The sequence below is a fragment of the Lonchura striata genome, chromosome 7, assembly GCF_050655825.1.
Source record: "Lonchura striata isolate lonStrDom1 chromosome 7, ASM5065582v1, whole genome shotgun sequence".
Lineage (NCBI taxonomy): Eukaryota > Metazoa > Chordata > Aves > Passeriformes > Estrildidae > Lonchura > Lonchura striata.
The window spans coordinates 6,057,248-6,084,268 of record NC_140709.1 but is presented as its reverse complement, the minus strand read 5'-3'; the positions used below and the strand labels follow the sequence as shown (position 1 = coordinate 6,084,268).

At 42.8% G+C, this 27,021-nt stretch overlaps 1 protein-coding gene across 3 annotated transcripts in view; it reads left to right on the top strand.

The window, feature by feature from the left end:
- The window catches only part of THSD7B (thrombospondin type 1 domain containing 7B), a 295,736-nt gene extending 277,578 nt beyond the window's left edge, over positions 1-18,158 (top strand). For all 3 annotated transcript variants that reach the window (XM_077784906.2, XM_085584846.1, XM_085584844.1), the window contains exons 22-29: positions 3,612-3,757; positions 8,833-8,992; positions 9,326-9,499; positions 9,587-9,682; positions 10,768-10,850; positions 11,771-11,963; positions 15,291-15,378; positions 17,013-18,158. In XM_077784906.2, coding sequence (XP_077641032.2) covers positions 3,612-3,757; positions 8,833-8,992; positions 9,326-9,499; positions 9,587-9,682; positions 10,768-10,850; positions 11,771-11,963; positions 15,291-15,378; positions 17,013-17,094 — 1,022 coding nt within the window. In that variant the 3' untranslated portion in view covers positions 17,095-18,158. The remainder of the gene's footprint in view (positions 1-3,611; positions 3,758-8,832; positions 8,993-9,325; positions 9,500-9,586; positions 9,683-10,767; positions 10,851-11,770; positions 11,964-15,290; positions 15,379-17,012) is intronic.
- Positions 18,159-27,021: the final 8,863 nt, after the last annotated feature.

Sequence of the window (27,021 nt, the reverse complement as noted above, 5' to 3'; positions counted from 1 at the left end):
TGCCTGTGCTGAGCCTGTAGAGATGTATAACTGATGTTTGCCTATTGCAGCTGTAGTTGTGGGCAGCATCTGCTCAGGATGCTGGATAGGGCTTTAGGCTGACACTGGCTTATATATAAGGGTTCCTTATATCAGTTGCTGTACTTCTATTAAAAGATGTATGGAACTGCTTTAATGGATGATGCTTCCGTGGCCTGAACCAGTTACTGGAAAGATGTTTGGTAAGGATAATCCCTAGCAAATTGAATTTCCTTTGTTAAGGCAAATGAATACATCAGGATGCTGAATTTTTCTACATAAACATTTTCCAATCCCACATAGCTTCTCCCAGGTTCTCCAACAGGACTGCTAAGCTGTATAGAACACCTACAGCTGTGCTTTGCCACTTACAAAGCTGACTTCATCAGATAAATGACAGGATTTACCAGGGCTGAACGTGTTGCTGTACCTTACTCAGTCCTCAGACCCCCTGGGACCATAGCAGGCTGCAGAGAATCCCAGCACCAGAGTGACCTGTGGGGTTGAAGTGAAGGGGCACAAGGATGCACACAATAGAAAAAATCGGTTGTTCTCCCCTGGATCATCACCAATCTGGGAAAATACTTTTGGTGTTGTCTTCTGAAGAAGAACTCCTTGTGATGCTTTCTCCCCTGCTACTCAAATTTGGCAAGCTCCAGTCTGACAGTGGGAAATGTTGCTGGGGATGCCCCAGTGCTGCTGGAGGGACTGGCAGTGGGAAAGGGATGAAAAACCCTATTTATCACTTGCCTCGCTTGTGACTGGATCTAACCTGACCTCCAGGGCTTATTTAATTAACTTGATCCCTGCTCTGGCCTTATGGTTCCTTGATAGAGTTGTGTTTTATGTGCTCTGCTCAAACTCACTAAACTGGTCACAGCAGGTTGGTCATTGTGACTGGGATGAAATGTAGCAGGAATTTCAATCTTCTTGGTTTCAGTCATGACACATCACTTTGTGGGGATAAAGTGTAAGTAATGGCAAGAATTTTTGGGGGTTAAAAAAATCTTACTCCTCTGATTTGAAAATATAATACTATATTCCTGAGATGCAATTCTTGCTGCTGACACAAAACAGAATTTTAAGTGACCGGCATCAACAAGACTGGCCTCTTTTTTTTTCCTTTCAAAACAAATTTGAGGATATGAAGAAATATTTATTTTAAATTCCAGCACACTTTCTGTCCTAATTTTTGTGTCATATAACATTGCAGAGCAGAGGAATCAGAGATGTGGCAAATTAATTGGAAAATTAGAGAAAAATTCAAAGCAAAATTAAAGAAATAACTAGGATTGCTTCAACTCTTCTAGAGTTTGTATTGGAAACAAATTTCAGATGCAGTGAGATTCTGTTCTGCATAGGCAACAAAAGATAAAGCATTTTTAAAAAATTGAGCTTTTTTGCTACTTGAGTGGTAATTGAGCATCTAGATAATGTTTTTGGAGTAAAAAAAAAATAGAACCTTAAGAAACTCATTGCAATTGTTGTGCAAAAGAAAGGTTTCAATGAAATTTCTTTCTTCAGTTATTCATTCACAGTGTTAAAAGAAAGTAATAGGCTGAGCCAAGCCCCAGCTGGCCACTGGGACTGCAGTGAGTTTCAGTAATTTGGATAACCAACTGTAGGAAACCAAAATGGAAAGAAAAGTTGTTAATTCCTCTTTCTGTTCAATGATCTTCCTGTTTACATAAAGCTAAAAACATGTTAAACAGAGTGTATGAAAGGAAATTATTTGGTTCATTAAAATAGCTTGATGAATGCTTCAGGCTTTCAAGTCCCTCCCAATGAAATTGGATCTTTTAACCTTAGGAGACCTCCTTTTCCTTAGCTCCATGCAGGGAGCTGGTGCCTGGCAGGGTGCCCCAGAGCCCTGCAGCCACAGGCTTCCCAAAAAGCCTTTTCCATTGCTCACCAACACTCAGCATTCAGCATTAAGACTAATTTAGCAAATTTGGTCTCTGCCTGAAGAGGAGGGAACAGCTAATTTTGGCCAGTTGGGCTGGGGAGAGCTGTTGTGGGGTTCATCCAACAGCAGGCTGGGAGATTCCTCTTCCCTTGCTCTGATCTTAGTGAACAACAGGACATTTTCCTTTTTTCCTTTTTCCTTTTTCCTTTTTCCGTTTTCCTTTTTCCTTTCCCTTCCTTTCCCTTCTTTTTTTCTTTTTATTTTTTTGCTTTTCCTATCCTTTCCTCTCCCATCCTTCTCCTCCTCCTTCTTTTCCTTTCTTTCTTCCTTTCCTCTCAGCTGGTAGGATTTTTTCCACCTCCTAAGTATCTGGCTGAATGCACAGTCATGTGGGTAACAGCTTTTATCATCCCTTCTGTTACGAACTCCCCAGGTCTGGGGGATTAAAACTGGAAAAGGAAGAAGTCTTAAAATCAGTTTTAATGGATTTAAAAACAGAATTCAGTGGGTCAGAGCAAGGGAATAAAGGTAAGAGAGCTTGCTAAAGTATCAGTGCCTTTTCAAGGTGTATCTGCTTTTAATTTTTATTTGCTAAAATGTTTTGCTCTGTGGATAGTCATGATGACAGATATCAGAGATGTGTCTTACACCTGCAGTGTCCTTAATTAAAAATCATGTGCATAAATAGCTGGGAGAAGGATCTGGCTGGGTATTGCTGCCTCCCTGTTTTGCAGGGTGTTTGCTCCCCCACCAGACTCCCCTCTGCTCACAAAAGCAGCTGAAGGGTGGTGATCCAAAGGGAGAGCTCCACCACAACACCTTATCTCTTCCTTTGCACTGGGTTAGCAATTACCACTCACCTCTGCCTTGTTGTATTTGTCTGCCCTTACTGCCCAGACCTTTCAGTTTTTAACTCAAATCCACATGTATTGAAAAATAGGGCAGAAATTTTATCCCCAGCACAATCTTCTGCATCCCACTGTATGAGGGCTTTTTCTTTTCCACTCTTCTTTTTAATTGGAGATGGAATTCTAATTGAAACATTTTGAGTGAAAACATTCCTGGACATAAATGGACAGCAAAGGAGGCAGAAATGGAATTGCTGTAAGTTTAATGAATATATTCAGTTTTATTAGTTCAAAAGTAGTACCATAATTGCTTTTTCCATTCAGTGGCTGAAGAAGTTTTCACCAATAATAAATAGGTTTTTTAATGGAAATGGTAGAAGTGGTTATGGACGGTAATAGCCACTACAGTGTTTGCAGTTTTCAAATTAGGTCCACATAATTGCTCATAAAAAGAAAATTTCATTTGTTAAAAATCTCTGGAAACATATTGAATGTGTGATGGTAGAAATGCTGCTGCCATAGGAATTATTTTCCTGCCATATTTAATAATCAGGATCTAGTCAAGTATTTAAATGTGTTGCATAAACAAATACTATATTTGGAAAACTTACAAACCCATGTTTAAAAAGTGTGCTTGAAAATATCAGCGACTGCATGTCTTAGACTTAGCAATCGCATCCCTATTATCCAAACAGCCTTCCCAATTAATTGCTTTTTTTAACAGACTTTAGCGCTGGGAAATGAACTAGGAATGCTGATAAATTACAAAATCTGTCTTTCTTTCTTCCCTCCTCTGTCTCTGGCTGCGTCTCTGCTGGGCTGCGGGCTGTCTGTCCTAGGCCAGATGGTGCGTGGGCGCTCCGTGGTGCTGCGGGCAGCGGGCGAGGGCAGAGCCTGCCCGGAGCAGCTCACCCAGCACAGGAGCTGCCCAGTGAAGCCCTGCTACAGCTGGCTGCTGGGGCCCTGGTCTCCCTGCACGGTCCAGGTAGGACTTTCTCCAGAGCTTCCCCTTGCCTGGGATCAACAGCAAAATCCATCGTCGCGTTGTGAGATTAATTGCTGCTCGGCAAAATCCATTGTCGCATGGGATTAGTTGCTGGTCGTGGGCTCGAGGTGTCTCTGTGGCTGGTGGAGGTCTGTAGGGAAGAAGGGGAAGTTCAGGAGTGGTGAATCCCTGCCCCTCATCTTCCAGCCATCAGCAGCCATTCGTAAGGGGTGATATGGGTTGAGGTACTGTGAGCTCATGGAATTACTGTAGGGGATTCGTGGAGTGAATGTGTTTGACTGGGCATAGTCATGGTGACCTATAATTTAATTACATATCTCTAACAAGAAAATAGATACACGAGATATCAAGACAGCTTAGCCTTTTTTTATCTTTTTTTATTTCCTTTTTTTTTTGAAGGACTGTATAGTAGGTCTTCCCCCCCAGGTCTCTGGTACGATAGTGTGAATTATTGTATGAAGGGCTGGTTTTTACTTTCTCCTTTCCCTGGCTATCTTTTCAATGATCTAAAAATGTCTGAATTCAGTTCCCATGTGCTGTCCCTATGCCTGCCACCTCTGCTCAGCACTGGGGCCATCATTTTTTTCACTGGCAATGACTTCCATCAAGCTTGAATTGACTTTTTCTTCCACTCCGTGCTTTTTCTTCTTATCTGTTGGATCACATTTCCAATACTAAAACATATTAGTTGGTAACCCAGTTTAAGCAGAGGTGAATCTTTCACAGTGAGGTTTATCAGCCTGCTTAAAACTGGCTTTGGTGAGATGGAGGTAGGAGAAGTGTGGTGGAAACGAGCCCTGTCTGGTCCCAGGAGACAAGACCTGTGCCAGATCTGTGGCTGCTTCTCCACATTATATCATGTAGGAGATTGAAACCAATAATGTACATAAAGACACACATCCCTCGTGATTTCTGTTCTGGCAGTGCCTTGAATACCTACATGGTTTCTCAGTGTGGTGGAGGGATGTGTAGTGAATATTTTACTGAATATGTGAGTGGCACAATAAATACCCAGAATTTTCTCAGGTTTTCACAAATGAAATCTGGATTGTGACAGTCCAAAATCAGAGAAACAGAGGTATATTTATATTTTCTGTAATCAACAACTCATTGCAACTACTGATGTGAATGTGGTCCTTATATGTGCTGTACTCAGCATGTATAAAATGTATAAAACATATGTCTAACATAAATAGAACAAAATGATAGCATCAGCTGGTATTTTGTCTAGCTAACATAAGCAGATTCTGTTAAACATCAGGGAAGAGACTTTCTTATGGTTATAGGAGCTAACACAGCTGATAAAAAAAATCAGTACAGAAGCTGAATTAAGGCCATGGCTTACTCAGATAAATAACACATTGTGCAGATTAAAGTGTGCCCATCCCAAACCCAGCTAAATTTCAGCTCAGAGTGAGTAATCACAGTGTTCTGTAACCCAGATACCATCCCTGCATTCAGTGAGTTAGAGCCTGCTTCTCCTTCAATTACCACATAGCAGTTTCTCTCCCCTTTGCTTTGTTTTGGAGAGAAGCCATTCTATTCATGTTCACTTCTCTTTAATGAGGTGCTTAGGAATTAAATGTAGTTCATAAATACAGGGTGATTTATTCCTGTGCTTTACCCGAAAAGAAGCTTAAGCCTGCCTTCTAAAGAAAGCTTTCAGAATTCCTGTTTTCAAGGATGCTTTGTGAAATAAGGTAAAGCATCCTATGGTAAAGCCATAAAGCATGGTGTGAAAGTGTCTTCCTGTAATAATAGAATCAGGACAATTAATTATAAGGCTAAAATATTTTTTCCTTGTATTATAACTGAGACTGCAATTCCTAGTTGTAGGAGGACTATTTTATGCTAAATTGACATCATGTGAATAATTAGAGGTGTCTTTGTGGTTAGGAATAGAGCCTGCTAAGTGTTCTGTGTTGCTGATTGTCACAGTATGGAAATCACAGTGTGTTGCTCCCCAAGTAATTGCACACATCCCAGGCACACCTGTGGCAGCATGGGGCATTTCCCCTGCTTTCAGAGGGATGCAGAACTTAGGAACTGGTCAGTACCTCCAATTTTAAAGGGTTACAGGACATTAATAATTATCCTTTTAGAGTTGAAGTGGTTTACTCAGATTAGCTTAAAAAAAAAGAAAAAAAAAATAGCAGTGTCTGACACTGTTCATAATTTTTTCCATTAAGAGAATATAAGTGGAATAGCCAGGCATTATCAAACACTAGCTGGCTGACATCCCTAAAAAGACTAAGAACCTTTCCTTTCTAATGGTTTTAAAAGCTCTCTCTTAAATGTGATCATGCAACACTCCCTCATTAGAGAGACTTTTACCTGATTAAATGCTCATCAACCTGTGAAAGCATTGCCCAATCAACTCTTTACCTAAAATAATTGCTAACACATGAACCCCAGTAAAAGCCAAAAAGGGAAAACTTTTCTTCAAGGCACATCTGGGTGAAGCATCTCATTAGGGCTGTTACCTCCTGTCTTACTGGAGTGTTATATGTGAGAGGTATCAGATGTGATGTGAGAGAAGGCTCCTGGAGATGCTGCCTTACATTAGTTGTTACTGAATTCCAGAGATTCCTGACTGTCCAACACAGGAGGTGTAAACCTTCTCTTCCCATCAGGGTGAGCAGGGTGAGTGGTGGAAGCTCCATGCAGTGCTGGTGGAGGGGCACATACATCCTGATTTTAGGAAACCCAGCATGGGTTCTGCATCCTCAGTGGGGTCAGCATAGGAGTTTTTGAGACAAATGGCAGGAATCCCTTGTGGAAGTCAATTCCCCACGTATTTCCAGCAATGAGATCATGACACAAGAGGCAAATCCTGGTTTTAGGCAAACCTTAGAGGATCACACCTTCCAAAGGAAAGCATTTACAACAAAGAATTGATCCCCTGAGCTTTGAATATGTGATGGCTTCCTCGGCAATTCTCCTCTGATTAGCAGCTATTCCCTGCATCCTCACTGTGCCATTGCTGGCACAAACTTCCTCTGGCTCCACATCTATTGATTAGATCTTCAAATGTATAATTTTGGGGACATGAATCATTTTGAAGATTATAAGGAAGTTAATGCAGTGCTCCTGCATTGCTTAAGACCTTTTAAAATACACCAAAAAGCATCTCCTAATGTGAGTGACAGGGTGACATTTTAAGTGTGTTCAATTGATTGTAAAAAACCCATTGCTGGTCTTGAAAGGAAAAAAAGCAAGTGGGAGTCACTGTTTAAAAACAAATCTTTCTCTTTGGGATTGTTTTGAGAATTCATAGGTTTGGGTTTTTTTTTTTTTTTTAATTCTAGACATTCGAAAGTATGAATGTAGCTCCAATATAGTGTGATAGAAAAATGAAGAGTGTTCATTCATATAAAAGGCCTGTAGTCTTTTATAGTGGAAACTGTTGTACTGAAAAAAATTTATTGTTTTGACCTATTTATTTCTCAGTGTTCTTATTTCTATATTGATATGTATATAAATAATTATATACTGTCTGTAGAAGAAGTATATTTTTGAAAACTCTTCTTGTCTTCTAAAGTCATTTAGTCATTCTTGGAGTCACTTCAAACTGGAAATACTGCAGTTTGATAAGTGCCCATTTCCCCAAGAATATTCTCCCTTCATCTTCTGTTCCCACCAGCCATTTCTAAGCACTCTAACCCAGTGGACAGCTGCATGAGTTTTTCACACACCATTAATCTCAGACCACAACAGAAGTTTCAGCTTCTAAAAGTGAAACAGTAATTTAGAACAGTGAGTTACACACGGACTAAAGTGAAACACTGTGTTAAAAACCTGGAATCTGGCTGCATACAGTAAATCTACACCAATGCTTCTTTAAGATGCTTTAGATTAGCACTGCTCTAAATCCACCTAGTTATTCTCTTGCTTCCATTTTATTGTGGATCTGCAGCAGAAGGGAGGGAGAGAATGCGAGAGCTGCCAGGTGTGTGCAGAAGTGTTCTTGAGATTCCTGCTAGCAAACCTGCTGCTGGATGAATGCACTCAGTAGGAGCCATTCTGTTCTGCAGATGAAGTCCATTATTTTAGAAGAATCCACTGCCAAGAAATCCAAAGGAGCATTTCCCTTGGTTATTTAAAGGCAATGCTTCTTCCTTCTTCCTGAGTTTTGTTTACTGAATTTTTCTAAAGTGCTGTTTCCACGAGGCTTCAGGTGTGTGTTCATAAGGCATCATGCAGACATGAGGCACCTCAACAGCATCACAGCTCTTCATCTGATGAGAATGAAACAATTCCACTCTCTAGAAATAGCCTCAATGCTTCATCTCTCAGAGCATCCTCAGCCCTTGATCGTAACCTTAGCCAAGGAATATTGATTTTCCACTAAAGGATGTCATCTTCAGTAGTTTGGTGTATGCCTGGGTATGTCACTGGGATGATGAGCATGGAGTGGCTCAGATGGAACCTCCTTTTTCTTGTTCAAATGGGGTTTAGTGCTGACAGGTGATGGCTGACTTGGGTTGTTTTGGTAGAGCGTGTGACATGAATTGGTGATCTCTGCTCTAGATCTGCTCACTCCCTTTAGAACATGACACAGACAACCCACAGTGCAGTAAGGACTTTTGCTGTTGCAGGGTTTAAATCATGTGAGTTCTCTTCTTGGGCTGTATCATCAAAGGAGGGTAGAAGAAATGTCTGTTCCTTATGGGCAAGCACTGCTCTTGGCTTCTTATGAGAAGCCCAAAATGTGTGTGCTCATCTAATTTGGCATTAGTTAAGAATCAGTAAATTCATTAATTTGAGTAAAAGGCATGAAGGGCAGGCCTCAAAGATGGTATTAATCCTTTATGAATGTATCCTCTTCCACACCTTTGATTATGACACACTTTCATGTATGGCCCTGCCCCTGCCTCCAGGCTTCTGTGGAGAGGTGTACAGAGATCTCCATCTGTCTTCTCATAACTGGAGATACTGTTGCAGACAAAATTTGTATCTTTGACGACATCTGGTGTACAATCAACTGTGTTTCTTCTGTTATTTGTTATTATAATGTCACTGATGTGCCTCTATTCCCTTTCGCCATCCCGTAGGGTGGACAGTGTGGAGACGGATTGCAAGTCCGCAACCTCACATGTGTAGTGCATGATGCATCAGCTTCTGCTACATCCAAACCAGTAGAAAATGCATTATGTGGTGAGCTACCATCGAAAGAAAGTGTGCTACAGTTACCCTGCTCTGTGCCTTGCCCAGGTAAAGGCTTTGGAAGGTCACAGTGAATTTTCTGCCTGTGGTAGCTGTCTGAGGTAGACATGCTCCCATAGTTCTGACTACTGTCAGCCCTTGTAGCACAAATCTGTGCTTCAGCAGATCAGGTAAATGCTCAGTCTGCTGTTTCTAGACCATCTAAGAAAGTCTTCCTTTGTTTTTTGAGAAAATGAGATACCACATGAAGCAGAAAATCCAAATATTGTTTACTACTGAGAGATATCCCAAGGTTATTAAAGCAGTTGTATGCTTAGGTTAGCCTTATCCTTCAAGGCTAATTCTCTTTGAAAACCTGTGATTTCTTGTTTCAACGTGCAGGCGACTGCCACCTGACAGAGTGGTCAGAGTGGAGCTCCTGTGAGCTCACCTGCATCAGTGGCAGGAGCTTTGAGAGCACCGGGCGCCAGTCTCGATCCAGAGCCTTCATCGTGCAGGCTGCAGAGAACCGGGAGAGCTGCTCGGGACAGGAGATGGAGACACGGCCCTGCTCAGGTAGCTCGGCCCCAGCGCTGCTTCCTGCCCCTCAGGACTTGGTTCTGGGCTGCTTGCAAGGTGAGGAGTAACTGGTGTTTGTTGCAGGAGGGAAATGTTATGACTACGTGTGGCAAAGCAGCCTTTGGCAGGACAACGTGCGCACGGTGTGGTGTCAGCGCTCGGATGGAATGAATGTCACAGGTATGTCCCCAGATGGCCTCGCACACTTGTCAGTGAAATGTCTCCACAGAGGTTTGTTTGCTTCTGCATCTGTTGCTCAGAGGGAGTTTGGGCATCCTTCCTCGCTCTTCCACAATTTCAGTTTGGATTTTGTGTGTAGGAAATACAGGTGGGAGCTCACCAGCCTTGCTGTCAGCTCAGCATCACACACAGATCGCACAGGAGTATTTGGGCTAATTGCCTTTTACTGTCTGGCTGGTCATGGGAAGAAATGAGTGCACTCATACTAAAGGGCTCTCTGGGCTGCCTCACACAACCCTCAGTTCAACCTTCATGTGGCTGTGAAGAACAGAAAAGAACATCACATGCGTGGTAGAGACCCCATCTTCTGTACCTCCTCTTCTTTTCAAAACACAAGAGTCTCAAATCACTCAAACTGAGAGATTCCTGCTGTTGCTGTGACCTACAAATTCTGCCTGTGAAGGATGAAGAGGGGAATTCATGGTCAGAACTTTGAAGCTCTGTGAGATTGACAAAGGCAGTGGGGCTGCATATCCATGGGATCTCTTTCAATATGCACAGGGTAAATGAGGAGAGAGTAGAAATGAAAACGCAGATGTTCATGTCTAGTTCTATTTATAATATCTAGTTAGGATAATAACAAAAGTCTTATGTGCAAAGGTTGCCAAGTATTTAAGAACTCATTAACGTGTTTTTATTCCTATAGAAGCACAGGCCTTCCCAAGTGAGGATGGGCAAGGGCGTTATGTGGATTATGTTTTTTTATGTAGATAAGCCATTAATGAGGACACAGAAGATCTGCATCTAATTCTGGATTCTGTCCCCAACTTCCTATGTGGCCAGTGGCAAATTGCTTAAATCTGTGTATCTCTGTTCTCCATTAACAAGATGGGTATGATAGTAATTCCCTGCCTTGTTACAGTAAATTAATTAATGCAATGCCTACAGATATTATGTTAATGTGCTTAATAGACTAGTATTTAACTATATAAAACAAGCAGGCAAGCACTTCTTACACTGTGGTGATCTAAGACAAAAGTATTCTGAAACATACCCTTGAAGGCACTGAGTGTTTTCTTTTGCAGGAGGGTGTTCTCTTCGGACAAAACCTGCCGAAGTGCGGCACTGCAGCCCGCCGTGCAGAAAACCCTTCTCCTACTGCACACAGGTAACTGCTCGCTGCAGAACAGGGCTGGGAAATTAACTCTGCAACATTTAATCAGATTGCATCTTAGATTGCATTCCAGGACTTGGAAAATAGTTTAGTTTGTCCGTGGTACCACCTCGAGGATGTTGTGGGAATTTCATCCTGAAAGAAAATCATGAGTTCACACAAATGATGTGGTGTTGTGAGTTTGGGTTTGTTCTGTGGAGGGGTTTTGGTTTTAGTTTTAAAATTAGACCTCTTGAATTGTAATGGTTTAATTTTAATTGAGTGCTGTTGTATTGTTCTTTAGAAAAGGGACTGTTTAAAACTTTTGTCAAAGAGGAAATGAAGGAGCATCAATCAGCTGGTCAGATCAAGACTATCAGACCCTTAGACATTATAGATACAAGACAATTAGCAAAGGAAAACAATATTAAAAAGCCATTTAAAAATAGAAATCCAGAAAACTGAGTATCTATTCAGCAAACCACAAACTTCTAAAAAACCTCTTGAAGAAACCTTTATTTTAGATAGCCTTGTGAAATACTGGAGTAGAAACATGTGAGGAGGGTTTGGGTCTGCAGGAGGATTGGTTTTGGTTTGTCTGTTCTATTGCCCAGCAGGGTCAGTGGGAAAATTGTTACTTGCAAGAGGAGTTTGCCACAGATTCCTGTTTTTAAGCCTGTTGGGATGAAAATGTTTATATGTTGGACTTCTCTGTAATTACTGACTCTTTTTCAATCAATTCCCCAGTTATATTTCGGCTTTTTTTGAACTGAAACGGGCTTGCAGGTATCAGTTCCTGGCTGGTTTGGTTTGGTGGTGGTGAATTTGTGTGTGTAGGTTATACCTTGCAGTTTGTTCAGGCTTTCCCTACAGTGTGCACTGTTCTGTGAGGGGGCACTGCTTGGTTTAATGCTGAGTTCCCTTTTATCTCCCAGACAGGAGTCTGTGGCTGTGAGCGGGGATATACAGAAGTAATGAGATCAGATGGGCTCCTGGATTACTGCGTGAAGGTACCAGGTTTAGAAGATAAGAAAGCTGATGTTAAGACCATTGCCGGAAAAAATAAACCTGTCAACTCCAAAATGCATGACATTTTCAAAGGATGGTCTATTCAACCTTTTAATCCAGGTGAAAAACTTAAATATGAATGGAATAGATTGTCTTTAGAAGGTTTCTGTAGAAGAAAGGTACAAGCTTTGTAGATGATAGCATCAGAGATTGTGTCTGGGAGCTGCAGAGCGACCTCCCAGTTTCCAGCTCGTGTGCTGTCTTTCATGCCTTTGTGCCTGTACAGAGGAATCACAATCTCTTATGTTGAGAGATAGCAAAGACAGAATGGAGAAATAATATTTTGCAAAATTATGCTCATATGTGGTTTTGGGGGATGTTTAGAACTATTATCTGATGATGTTTCTAGAAGTAATATGTTTGGACTAGGAAAGATATTGATCACTAGCACTTCAGAAGTTTCAGAGCAGAAAATGCTTAAGATTTCATTAACGAAAACATTGGTTGTTTCTTGCCATATTTCAAAAATATATGAAAAGAACAGGGTATAAAGTGTACAGTTTAGTCTTGAGGGTTGAAGTTACAATATTAAAAGCATCCCACAAGGGCAGACAAGCTGCTGTGCCCAAGCAGCTCATCCCAGATGGACCTTTGACATCCACAGCACAAAATCCTTCCCAACTGGAACCACAGACTGCATGTGCCCAGACTGGTCCATTGCTCTAATATATGATTACCATTTTGACTGTTGTTCTGATTAATTCATTCAAAACAAATTTCTGAAATGCAAATAGGACTTTAAAAATGGGAAGCAAACGTGTCAGGCACATCAGGTTTTACTGAAATGCATGTTCTCCTCGTGTTATAAAATACTGGCACAGTGCAGTTCCTCCCTCTCTTCAGGTACCTGACACTGCATTTGTTTGCAATTAGTTCCTAATGAACACAAGACTTTAGAAAGCATGTAGTGAAAGGTTCTCTTAGGGGATTCAGGGAGCCATAATTCTGTCTGATATATGTGATCACACTTTGAATGTTACATTTACATATTTGATTTGCAGACAGTGGTTAACCTTTGCGTTGACAGTCTCTGGGCTCACAGAGCTCAGTCCAAAGCCCTTTAAAGTTGGCTGCTTTTTGATCAAACCCTTCATCCAGTTCACCCACATGGTTCACCTGCACTTTGAGTCACAGGTTTGGGGTTAATTGCCTTTTTGTCAACACCCCTGGCTCTCTGTAGGCTGTTTTACCTGGGTATCATCTCTTTGCCTGGTACCTTTGTGGGGTTAGAAAGAGGGAGGGAGGTGTAGGTGGATGCTGCAGTCCTCCCTTTTTAAAGCAACATTTGAGTCTGCAGCACTAAAATCTTCTGGAGGGCTTTACCTCAGTGCAGCACCTGTGAGCCAACCCTCACCCAAGGTCTGCAACAGAAATAGTGACTGAGGCACTTTTGCAGAACATGGTGTTGCCTAATTTACAGCAGAAATGTTATAGAAACAATATGGGAAGGGAATAAAGGTGCCCCATGTGTGCTAAGTGTATCCCCAGCCCTGTGGCATCCTGCAGTTAACTCTTCAATCTGTATGTGCTCTTCAGACCCCAGCTCAAAGCTACTGCTCTTCAAATCTCTCCCCTTTGTCTAACTCCACGACAAAATGTGTAATTGCTCCCCTCAAAGAGGCTCTCAGGCTCACTACTCAGGGGATTTGCAGAGGTTACTGTTGGCTGAGCCAGGAAAGCACTGTTACCTGCCTGTCCTGCTCTTGACAGCAGGTCTGTGGTGAGAGCTGCCTGTGTGGATGGCATTTAACACCCTGCAGCACCACAGTCCTTGACATTGTGCTGGTCAATGAAAGTACTTGTGTCTTCTCCAGTTTATCTGTGGTTTCGCTTCCCATTTACAATTTGGAACACTAATTTGATTTTGATTAAATGAGGCTGATGTTTTTGTTCTTCTATAAATGCTCTACAGGAGTGCACAGAACTGATTTCAAATCAGGCTGTGCTTTTCCTCTCTTAATGACACTCTGAGAGGCCAGAGTTCAGGTACAGAAACTTTTCTTCAACTTGAGAGGCAATTTAAATAGCATTGTTTAAATTGTCAGATGACATGGTCCAGTGCCTTTCTGCTGGGGATGGAGAGCAGAACTGCCTTCACAGCAGTGATGCCTTTAGGGGGCTGTGACAGTCCCTTTGCAGGATTGCTAAGTATTTCTTGGCCATCTCCAGATGAGAGGGCAACGAATTTCATACTGGACTCCAGCAAAATAACTCAAACAAACCAAGCCAGTCCTGATGAACAGAGCTTTTCTCATATGGGAGATAGTCTACAAGTGTTTTGAGGAGCAGAAAAAAATCTGTGAGAGGTACTCAGCCTTTCCCCAAAGTCTGGAAGAAAAACAAGAAAGAATGGGATCTGATTAAATGTGTTTCCCTTTGAAAAAAAAATTGTCATTCAAACATAAAATGAAAACCAGGCTCAGTGATTGTCCCTCTCACTTGACTGAATTTGAAATGGCCTCTGTCAAACCATGTCTGTGGGCACGGCTCAGGTTCCTGTTCCTGCCTCCAGTGTGCATTTGCAGCTCTGTTGGTGTGAATCAGCTCAGACTGCTGCTGTGTGGAAAAGTACCAAAGCTGCTCCCTGCAAGGAAAGCTGTGCAGCCAGAAACAGAGCGAGGAACAGAAATATTGATCTTTCAAAAATTGCTGTTATTATTAATGCAAAGCTTGTAATTAAGGACCTGTCCAAGTGAAGTGTTCTGAGACAAGGGAATGTTTGAACAGACTCATGCCCACGTGTGCATGGAGAGGTTCCTGCAGGGGTCCTGGGTCACTGCAGCCCAAAGAACCAAATCCACATCCTTACCTTGTCTTAACTCCAGTTTTGTCTGCTGCTCTGAGGCCCTACCAGAAAGCTCTTTCCCAGCTTTATCCTTATTACTGTTACAAAGGCTATTCTTGTTTTTATTCTAAGCTGAATTTATTCCCATTTGTTGCCCAAGTGTTTCCCAGTTCTAAGCAGCTTTTCCACTTGTGCTTGCTGGTATTTACCCCAGCTGACCCCCAAGTATTTATAGAGAACAATCCCATCCCTTCTCAGCCCTCAGCTAAACACATCAGGTGTTGCCTGTGTCTGTCTGGGTCAGCTCAGCATTGAACTGCCTCTGCCAGAGCAGCCACTGGGCTCTGGAGGGAATGCACCCTAATTATCCTGTGCCTCTGCTCCTTTCCATTAAAGTTTTGTCTTTAAAATAAGGGATTTTTTTCAGAAATCTTCCTATCAAAAATATGGGTTTATTAATTATAGCCAGTCTCAGTTGTGTTCCCCATCAATGATACTACTAATGTCTCTTTAATTGATCTCTTAAAACTTGGTGTATTTTAGAATAAAGTATTTTATCCTCTCCTTTTCTTCCTCTGTCCTTTTTCCTTGTCTTCCAACAGATGGTAAACTGAAGATATGGGTATATGGAGTATCAGCTGGAGGGTTCTTCATCATCATTTTCCTGATTTTTACATCCTACTTGATGTGGTGAGTATGGCAGGTATTCTGTCCTTAAATAACAGCTAGTTTTCTTTTATTTAAACAATCCAAAAGACACCACGACACTGCATTGCAGGCATTTAATGTTCAAGGCTTCAGGAAAGGATGGAAGCTGGACTACCTAAGTACCTTCATTTGGCCCCTATCTCAGGGTAATTAAAGCTCTCCAAACTGTAAATGTTAACAGCTGTTATTGTGAAGAAGTTTGGTGGCCATGCAGGGAAAGAATTATTTTTGGTTATCAATAGGCACTTATATTTATTCAGACTTCTGCTGGAATTAGAAAAAGGTTTTATTGTATTCTTCAAAAAAAAGATAAAGTAAAACTGAAGAAAGGCAGGGAGAGTGATTGGAACAAGGAGCTGGCTTCTGCTCAAGGAAGGACTAAATAGAATAGGGACATTCAGTTGAAAAATGATGTTTGATGTGGGAATACAATAGAGATCTATGAAATCATGAATGGGGGAGAAAAGGGTGCTATGGAATTTTTATCTCCCACAATAAAAGAAGTAGGAGGCATCCGATGAAATGGTCATTTAAAATAAACAAAAGATATTATTTTTCCCACAGTGCATTATTACCTTGTGAGCTTGCTGCTGCCAGGGCTATGCATGCCAGGAAGATAAATGGATTCAGAGATGGCTTAAGAGTTCATGGGAGATTGGGTCTCTTGGTGTTAATTGTGGTTTCTTGGCTGTTCGCTACAGCTCAGAAAATCCCTAAATAGGTTTTTGCAGTGCATACATCAGATCCTGTGTTTAAAGCTGCTCTTACCAGCCATTGTTAAGGACAGGGTAGCAGATCTGCCCCTTTAGAGCAGGGCTCTGGGGTTTGCCTGGGGGTGAGGGGAGTGTGCCCTCCCTGCTTTGAGTGCCTGGGAAGCCACTGCCATTGGTGCCTCTGGGAGGACAGAAGGGGAGAAGGGGGAAGCATCCAGGTGTCCTGCAATTCCCAGGGATTTGGCCTGAACTTACAAACATTCACAGTGCAAGCTGGCCCAAGCCCTGTCCAGTCAGGGCAGGCAACCAGAGAGTCACAGCCGTGGCCTGACAGCATCACTGCCCACTTTCATCCAGCAATTTATTCCCTTTCACTCTCTTAGTCTTTCTCTCATTCTCTCTCTTGGGTTAAAAGCTCAAATAACAGCTTAGGAGCTGCAACTCCCTTATTTTCCAAGCCATGTAGCTCCATTTCTCTGTGGCTTCACAGCAGAGGATACAGAGGATTTTTTAAATAACATTACACACTTCTCCATCACTTGGAGGCTGCTGAGGAAATGCATTTTTCAATAATAATTATTGTTGCTTCAATACCATGCCAAGGAAATATGAGAATATCCCACTCCCAGACAGCTCATGTTCCAATTTTTCTGCGAGGTGTTCCTTGTTTTGTCAGCTGTGAGAAGAGTGGGAGACAAATGTGCTTTATTTCCTCTGCAGAGGGGGAGCACAGCTGGCTGCCCCTTCATGGCAGGCTGTGTGTCCAGGCTGTGGTGCTACCCAGTTACAGCATTCAGTAGCCACTGTGGAAAGTTGATTTTTTAAATTGAAATCTGGGGGTTGATGATGTTTCTGAGCTTGTTACAGTTTGTAATTTTGTCTTCTGAAATGCTTTTCCCGTAGCAAAAAAACGAAGCAGCATCAAAGCCCTCCACCACAGCAGAAGCCTCTAACCCTGGCCTATGATGGAGACATTGATATGTAACATAAACAAGAAATCCAAATGTAGACATCGACTGCCTTAACTGCTTTCTTTTTTGGAACTCTCTGACTTCTCAGTTTTTTGAGGAATCTCCTGATGTATAATATCCTGGGCAGAACAGAAATATTGCAAGCTGAAAATTTTGCCACCTCTTTATTAAAAAAAAATGGAGTAAAAAACTTGGATCTTGTGAAACTTTTCTGAAGAGAACAGAAACTACATCCCTTCCTGTTGAACAATGGGAATAACAAAAAAATGAAGGAGAGAATCTACAGACATCAAAAGGAATTAGTTAAAAAAAAAGGCATGACAATCCCAAGGAAATGGTGACATTTACTGTAAATGACAAGTTTGACACAGCATCATTATGCACTATATTAGTGCAGGGTTCTTTATTCTTCACATACTTCAACAATGAGTTTTCTAGTGTTTACATTTCGTTCAAAGACTTTAAAACCAGATCATGTATTTTGAGAAATGCAAGAAAGAATGAGTTGAAGTGTCTGAAGTTATCAGGTTTTTTAAAGTTTCTTCCTTCTTATCCTGTTTTCTAGTCTGGAATATGATTTTGCTTCATTTCCACCTACAGGACAGAATAAGGATTGTTATGAAAAAGTATAGGTGGTTTCTTAACCAAGAATATTTTCTAAAGAGCTGAGTAGATAGGTGTTTTGATGAATGGCTAGAGGATTTGATTGTTTAAAAGGGATTTTAAATTAAATTAAACCATGTAGATACATTATGGCCTGTTTAAATTGTTATTCAGTTTAATTAAAACAAACTCTGCTTTTATATTTAAATTTTCTTATCTGAAATATTTATAAATTCCTTTTTTTGAATTTAATTACCTGACCTCATTTAATATACATCAAACACAAATGCAGTTTGTAGAAGGTCTTGCTTTTTTAAATGTTTCAGAACCACTGAGAAGTTACATGTCGTAAAATTCTGGGAACATTTGAAGAGGGTAAGTGTTTATAATAGTGTGTGTTGCAAGTAAGAAAGTGCCATCTTGTGGTATTGACTTGTATTTATAAGCAAATAAAATGCTAAAGAGAGTGAGAAAATTGCTTCTGGTATGTTGAATTAAATGTGTGTAAACGACTTGTGTTATTAGTCATTTACTGAGCTGAGATTGGCCTAGGATTTCAAACTTCTCTGGCCTTATTTAGTGCTGCAGTGATTAGTGAGAGAAAGAGTACAGACAAGTACAAGTCAAGAGAATAATTGCTGGTCTGGAGAATGCTTGGTCTTATTTTTAACTCAGTGCTGCTGCTTCTTCCAATAATCAGAAGAGAAAAAGAAGAATTCTTGCCTGTGTGGTCCATCCAAAGGTATCTGGATCATCACAACAGATGGGTATGACTGGGGCAAAAGGCATTGCTCATCTTGTCATGTTGCTATCCACAGCTTTTAAAAGTGGTTTGAATGTTATGGTTTCATTGGAAAAATGATGGAATTGTAGATAGGTTTCCTTCCCTAAGTTGGGATCCCACCCACCCAGCATTGCTCCTGCATTATTGACTTCAGATGGTGTTGTGCCACTAAGGCAGGGTCAGGAATGTGCTTTTCTCTTCCCTTATTACAAAGAAAGGCTGATGGAGTTGTGAGGGGAAATTGTCTCATGTGTTTCTGGTCATGAAGATGTTCTGCAGGCCCTGCTTTCCACCTTAGAGCTATAACTGTCTATGGAATATAAAACAGGATCTGGTGTTTCCAGTAACTCTGGGGTCCTAAATCTTTTTTCAGTGCCCTGTAGTGAACCATTGAGTAACATCTACAGAGGAAGAATTACAAGGGGAGTAATGAAATGATGCCATTAGGAACAACACTGACAGATCTTAATACATTTTGTCTGTGGGATACCATGTCAGCAGAGTGGTACTCTCTGAATAATAAAGGAATGAGCTCAATTAAGCATGCTGTTCAGCAAGGCATTGGAGTGGGCAAGTTGGTGTAATAATAGCAAAAATGACAGCTGGAATATGTGGTCATTGCCCTCAGCATGAGGGTAAATTACAGTCCAAACTGTGATGAAAAGAAGGCTCTGGGGAAACCTCAGAGCATCTTCCAGTGCCTAAAGGGAGTATCAAGAGAGCTGGAGAGGGACTTTGGACAGGCATGGAGTGACAGGACAAGGGGGAATGGCTTCAAACAGAGGGCAGGTTTAGATAAAATATTGGGAAGAAATTCCTCCCTGTGAGAGTGGTGAGGACTTGGCACAAGTTGTCCAGAGAAGCTATAGCTGCTCCTGGAGGTGTTCAAGACCAGGCTGGATGGGATTTGGAGCAACCTTGGATAGAAGAAGGTGTCCCTGCCCACAGCAGGGGGGCAGACTAAGCCCCCTTGTGACCCACACTGATCTGTGACTCAGTGATTCTGTGTCCAGTGCAGCACATGTCAGATCCTGGGGGAGATGAGGAGCTCCAGGTGCAGCACTGCAAAGTGTGTTCACCTTGAGGAGATGGATCTGGGGGTGTGGTCCAGTTTGGTGCCCCTCTCCCACTCTGTGTCCCAACTTGGGCACCTTCTGGCCACAGTTCTCTCTAAGGCTGAGCACTGCTTGCAGAGCTGCAGGCACGGGGTTGGTGCATGGGGACCAGACAAAATCTGCTGCAGAGCTGTGGCAGTTCAGTGGTGCCCTTCAGGGAATTGTTCAGAAATGCCCAGGAAATGAGTGCACCTGTTTGACTTGGTAAAATAAAATCAAATAAAGCAGCAGGGAGGGCTGGTGGGGCTGCTGCTGGAGGCAGCGAGTGGCTGCTGGCTGCGCACCATGTCTGCTCCTCGTCCAGCTTGGACAGCGTGGTGACTCAAATGTCACAAGGTAATTGCATGTATTTGATAATTTGGGATTGAATTAAGCTGTGAAATTGAACCAGTGGCCCTGCAGGGTCCATGAGGCTGAGAATTCAGCATAGTGCAAAAGCAGGAATCAGTCACTTAGGCAGATACCAAAGTTATTGCTCTGGAAATTGCTCTGGAGCCCTGGATATTGTGCTGGGGGGGATTCCCAACCTCCTGTGGGAGGACTGGAGTCAATTCCTGCCTTTCATTGTCCAAAATGAGTCATGACATGGAGAAAGGATTACTCCAATTCTTGCCTATTTGGGATTTCTGAACTTTTTGCTGAAGTAGCTGGGGCTGGTGCTATCCCCTGCTGAAAACGAGAGAGGTCTCGATCCCTTGGGAAGGAATTCCTCTACTCCCAGCTTGGCCATCCCATCAGCACATGTATGTATTGTGAAATTATGAGTGAAAGCATCAGTGGGTGAAGAATTTCTTCCTGATACCTAATCTAAATTTACCTTCTTCAAAGCCATTCTCTCTTGTCGTATCACTCCGTGCCTCTGTCCAAAGTCCCTCTCCAGCTCCCTTGGAGCCCTTTAGGCACTGGAAGGGGCTCCCAAGTCTGGCTAGAACCTTCTCCAGCCTGAAAACCCCCAATTCTTCTAGCCTTTCTTTGTAGCAGAGGTGCTCCAGCCCTCTGATTGTATTTTTTCTAGATGTGTATAATGTAATTTGCACTTGAGAGTGGAAGGAGAAATGCAGTTTAAATATAAATTTAAGTCCTGTTTTCAATTGGGAGGTCATAATGCAGAAAAAAATTACCTCACTCTTCTGAAAGATGGATCAGGCTACCTGATGTATTAACGTGCCTCAGGACAGATTATGGTTCTGTCTGGTTTAAAATGTAATTTAAATGAATGAACTTCCACGTCTTACAGCTGTGACACACACCTGTCCTGGACAGGAGCTTGATTTATATCAGCTTTGTGAAGATCTGTCTGAGCCCAGGCTGCTACGTGCCATCCATATGGATGTGCTCCTCGATTCCTGGAGCCACGACCTGGCAGGTGACTCAGTTACTGTCACTGACATGGCTTGTGCCACCAGCCATGCCACTGAGCTATTGAGATGTCACACGACCTGGTTCCCCGTGCTGGTGGCGGGCTGTGCCTCCTGCTTCTGTCACGGGGAAGATTGAGGAGTCCCAGGTAATTCCTGCTGGCTTTTTCTGCCAGCGCCGCCCGCTGCAGCTGCACGGATGGGCTGGGACGTGCCGGGGAGTTGTCACTGCTGGAGGAAGTTGTGCAGCTGTGAGGTTGCCTTGGAGAAATCTGTCTGACCCATCAGGATAACCGGGATTGGAAACGTGGGTGTAAAACACCCGAGGCATTTGCACGAGCTGCCGCTGGATGAAGGGAACAGCGCAGTCATTCCTTGTTCCTGCTGCTAGAAATGAGAGAAGAGTCTTGCTGTGAAATCTGATAGCAAGGAGCCCCACTCTGCCTTGGAGCAGGTTATTACTTAGCCACGCTCTGTGATCTGGTTACATTTACATTTGGGGAGAGAAGAGTGGATTTGAATGAATAGTTATAACAGTAATCATGGCGACAGGATGCTTTCTGTGGGAATTTTTAATGTGTGCGCTTTCATCCCACAATCTAATAGAGTTTATTCATATTTTTAAATGTAAACCGCTGGTAAAATTGTCACATAGGAAATGTCTGAGAAAATAACCAAAACCCCCATATTTGCAGACATTGGTAATTATGCTCATTTGCTTTGATTACATGTTTTGTTACAATCATGATGGGCTGTAGGCAGATACACAGGTTAAAGCAATTTATGGGATTTATCCTGCCTGTGAAGAGATGTTTTGATGGAATGAAAAATCAGATTCAGCTTCCTCCAATAAGAAAAATTGTTACACTTCTCTGCTTTATGAAAGTTCACCTGCATGTTACGGATGTTGGGGTTGTCACATGCCAACATGACATTTGGAGAAAAACTCACACATAATAACAGCAAAGAATCTTTCAATAGCACATGGGTGAAGTGGAGCACCCAGCATTCATTTTGTAGATGAGGAAGATGGCATGCATAATTTTACAGTTTTTGGGTGCAATCTGTCTCCTAACCCATGTGAGCAGGCTCCAAGTAGCTTTTCTTGCAGAAGTGTCTGAGCAGATGAGTGCAGCCCAGAAATGCTGTTTCCAGGACACTGCCCAGTGGTCACAACACTGTGCAGCAGCCAGATTGGGCCAAGGAATTACATGGCATTTCCTTGTCTCCATTGCAAATAACCTTTGGTAGCTGTTCTGGAGCTCAGGTTTAACAGGAATTTACATTCTCTGTCACTGTTGTATCATCAGGCAAACCCATAACTGAGGTGGCAAAGGAGGGATGTGTCTGACCTGAAGTCAGTCAACGATTCTTATTAACTTCATTTCACACATTGACCATTCATACATTGTTATCTGCTGCTTCGAGTTTTCCACCTTCACTGAGCTTTGTGAATATGAGTGCATTGATCCTGAAAGACCTCATGTGGCAAATTAAGTGATTTAATTACACAATTTGCGTTTGCTTTCTACATTACAAGTCAATTTAGCTCAGTGACTGGATTAGAGACAAACATCCCAGCAATTGACAGCTCAGCCCAGCAAAAGATACAAATGTTCCCTGAGAAATATTGCCTGTGGCTGCTCTTCTGCAGTGGAAGGGTTGAGCTTCTTGGCTTGTGTGCCCTGGGCACACCAAGCATATCTAAGTTTATCTAAATGAAGTATTTGAGCTGTACCTGAGGATGGAAATCTGGGATTATTTCACTGATGAGATGCAACAGAGATTCAATTTATGTTCATCTGTGCTTTGAGAACAGCATTTGTGTCAGTCAGCATCTGTGTTATTCCTGTTAATAGTGGATGTTTTAAATCTTTCCTCTGATGAAACAGAGGCCTTGTCCTGCAAGCAATTGCAAGTAGGACTTTGGAGAAGGGATTCCACTGTGACAGAAGGTTTTTTCTTCCAGCACACTACACAGAATTTGTGGGTGTTGTAGCACGGCTGAAGCACCAGTGAAGTGTTTGTTTTGAGAGATGCAAGAAGGACATTTTCTGAGACCTTGACACTGTGTATGAGCCATCTCTCCCAGTGACAAACATGCTGAGGGACTGCCAGGGAGTCACAGCAGAGCCAGGTCATGCCACAGCAATGTACAGCAATCTCTTGTTTTCTCTAATAGCCCCACACCACCTTTATAACTGGGTAAACCACTTCATCTCCCAGTGTCTGACAGTCCTGGAGCAGAGAAAATGGGCTTTTATAACTCTGTCCAGTCCTAGCTCTGGTCTGTACTGCAGGGGGCTGTGCCTGATGGGCTGGAGGAGCATCAGACACATCCATCTCTGCAGGCTGTGCCCCTGCCCCGCGGTGACAGCAGTGACATTCCGGCGGGCTTCTCATTGCTGCTTCTCCAGTTGAGGGGCTGAAAATATCACTTCATATACTGAATTCAAGCAGCTGATGGAGCCTGTTGAAGAGAGAATTGAGATGAAAAGCTGTAATGCAGATGTGTCACATCACGGTTATGTTGTCACTCCGTTTCTTTTTATGATATGGCAGATCCACAGCAATTAATTTTAAATGCAGTCTCCATTGCTGCAGAGCGGTAACTTGAAATATTTACTACTTTATTTGCTTCATGCCAAGTGAGATTTCAGTCAATTTGTCATTAGAAACACTGTTCTCTTCTGAGGAGAGAGGATATTTACATAAACTGCTCTACAGTAATTCTGTGTTTTCTGCAGTAGATTATGTGCACAAAAGTCTGCTGATGAGCCTGTGGGACTGAAGACAGATGCTGGGGAAGGAGCAGATCTGTTCATTGCCCTCCATGGGCTATAGAAAGACCAAAAAGATCAAGCTCCCATTCCTTTGTCATTCCAATGCATGCAACAGGAATCCTCACTGACCAAAGAAGCCCCTAAAACCAACAAAACCCCAACCTCTTCATTACTGGAAATTTGTACAGGATTTTTGATGTACCAGCAAAGCATGATTTGGAAATTAAGAGCTGCCATCTGCAATGCTTTTCTTGGATCTTTTCTAAAGTCTCTGAAAATCCAGAAAACTGCCTGTCTCACCTAATCATGTGAACCTAGGAAGTGAATTTTGGGGGAGGGAGGGAGGGTGGTGGGAGTCAAATGCTTTGAAATTTGAAGTGAAACGGGGAATGTTGCAGCCCAGAGCACAGGGGATGCAGTGCTGGGTGTAGGACCAGCTCCCTCCTGAGTCTCACTATGTGGGAATGACTTAAAACTTGTCTGTTGTTTTACAGAGAGAAATGTGTTAATTTTTAAATCTGTAGAAATGAAAAAGACACACAGGAGGCTCAGGGCAGTCCCTCTCACTCTCTACAACTCCCTGGCAGGAGGTTGGAGCCAGGTGAGGACCAGGTTGGCAAGTGACGAGAGGAAATGGCCTCAAGATGCACCAGGAGAGGTTTGGGTTGGATGTCAGGGAAAATCTCTTCACCAAAAGGGTGCTCAAGCATGGGAAGTGCTTGAGTCCCATCCCTGCAGGTGTTTTAAAGGCCATGCTGATGTGGCACTTGGGTTTACTGCTGGAGGAGAGGTTGGAGTTGATGATCTTAAAGGACTTTTCCAATCTATTCTATTCTGTCACCAATCCTCTTCTCCCTTAAACTCCTGCTGTGAGCTTCTTCCCAGCCTGGAATCAGCCTGGCTTTATTTCATGGGTGCTGCAGCTCCATGGGTGTGACTGTTTGGGTACTGCCTTCAGGGCTGTGTTAAAACTTAACTTAAACAGGAAAGAAAAATCTATTGTGTTTGAGGATAAGCCCTGCTGCCAGCCATGGGCCAGGGACAGCAGTGATGCAGGGCCAGTGCTGGGAGCTTTGGGAAAGAAATCCCTATTAAGATGCTGTCAGTGCCTGGATCTGTGGCTTGGTGCAGTCAAGCATGTTCTGTGTTTGACATTTTGTGTAATATTAGACACTGTCTACTGCGTGCTTTGTTTCTATTAATTATCTTTCATTTTCTTATCAGATTTGCTTACCTTTTCTTTATATAAAACTTTGGATCAGCTTTCTGAGACCAAAAAATATTAAAGTGGAGTTTTTTTCCTTTGCTGACACTGAAACAATGAATATGGATCAGAATTTTCATTTCCTTTTTTTTGCAACATCCATTTGCTTGATAGAGCAAGCTTACCAGCCTAGTTTTACTTTGATAAACCTAATAAGGAAAAAGCACTTTCCACCTCCATATTATTTTATGCCTCGTTTGTGACTTCAGCATCCCTTATACAGGTTTAAAGACAATTTATTCTTTATTGCCCTTGAGTCATTTTGGGGAGAGCATTTGTGTTTTTCCTGACATAAAAATGTCCCCCTGTAACACGATGAATATTAACTGGGTGCTTGGATGAGGATGGATCAGTGTGCTCTGACCTGACAGCTCCATTTGTCGCAGCAATGGGGAGAGCTGAAGTGCTGGGGCTGCCTGGCCCTGGATGTGGGGCCATGCACCCAAATTACCTTGCCAAATGACCAATGTCACCGTGCTGATGGTGTGAAGTGCCTTCTGTCCTGCTGCTGTCAGTGAGACCAGCAGCTCCCCACATCACCCATTCCTCCGTGGGAGAGGCCCAGGGATGAGCACCAGCTTGGGAGCAGAAAATCCCCCGGGAGATGGAAAAGCCAAGGCAGGGAAGGAGGAAATCTGCAGAGGAGCAGAGCAGGGAATGGTGGCTCCCTTGTGGAGCTGGCTGGGCCCCTCAGCCCCTTGCTGGGCAATCCCAGTGAGGATGGGCTGAGTGCTGTTGGGATGGGACAGCTGCAGGCTGGGCTGGAGCTGTCACCCCTGCTTGTCCCCTCGACAGGGACAGCCCAGCTGCTCATGTGTGCCCCCGTGAATCACCCCCTGAGACAGAACAATGCCTGGCTCTGATATTTCCCTCTGCTGCCAAGACAACAAACTGACACCCTCCTGCCATAAAGAAGAATTATGGGGAGGTGAGATGTTTTCTCATTCCTGTAGTCCAAGGACAAAGAATGTCCAAGGAATGTGAGGTTTAGATTAGGTACTAGTTAAAAATGTCTTCAGGGAAAAAGTGGTCAGGCAGTGGAACAGGCGGTGCAGGGAAGTGGTGGGGTCACCACCTCTGGAAGAATTCAGAAGGTGTGTGGATGTGGCACTTGAGTTTATGGTGAGCATGGTAGGGCTGGGTTAGCAGCAGGATTTGATGATCTTGGTCTTTTCCAAGCTCAGTGATTGTGTTTTTCAGTTTTTCAGTGATTCTGTGGCAGCCCTGGAAGTGCTGCCTCCCCTCACCTCTCATCAGTTCAGTCTCTCCTCATGCACAGAGCTGCTGCTGAGATGTGAACTTTCCTGTTCCTTGTGGGTACATCCAGCTGCTCCCCAAGAGGAGGGTAAAGCAGAGAAACCCTCCCTGCACACACAGGGCAGCACCTCCTGTTAGTGCTGCCTGGAGCTCTCTGAGTGGCCTTTCTGTGCTGCAGCAGGTGATGGGGGTGATGAGGGTGGTTTATGTGGCTGGGTTTATTATTCTTTTCTCTCTAGGTTTTTTCTGAATGCTGCATTTCATGAATTCATATTGCTTTTTCTTCTGTTCCATTTGGGAACCGGTGGAAGGAGGCTGTGCTAATAGGGTGCAACACAGGTGCCCTTGCTGAGTCAAACATGCTCATATTATGAAAACTGCTTTTCCATGTGGGAAATATGTTTAAGGAATAGAAAAATTACAATATCTTCACTATCTACAAATGCAAGGGTGAGAACCAGGTTAATTATCACTTGCTTTAGCAAAAATAGCTGTGTAATAGCACAGAAAAATAGAACGAATCTGCCCAAGATCATTTGAACTAATACATTCTCTCAGCTGAAATTAAAACCTGTCACACAGGAAAGATCCTTGGCCACCTGCAGCAGCAAGTGTGACTGTCCCAACCACACTATCCTGATGTGCTCTGAGACCTCCCTGTGCCTATCCCTGGCTATTGCCCCACTCACCTGGCAGTCCTGCATCCCATTCCATAGGAATGAGAAATTGGCAGCATTCCCACTGTTCTCCATTGATAAATAATTAAATTTTGTAGAA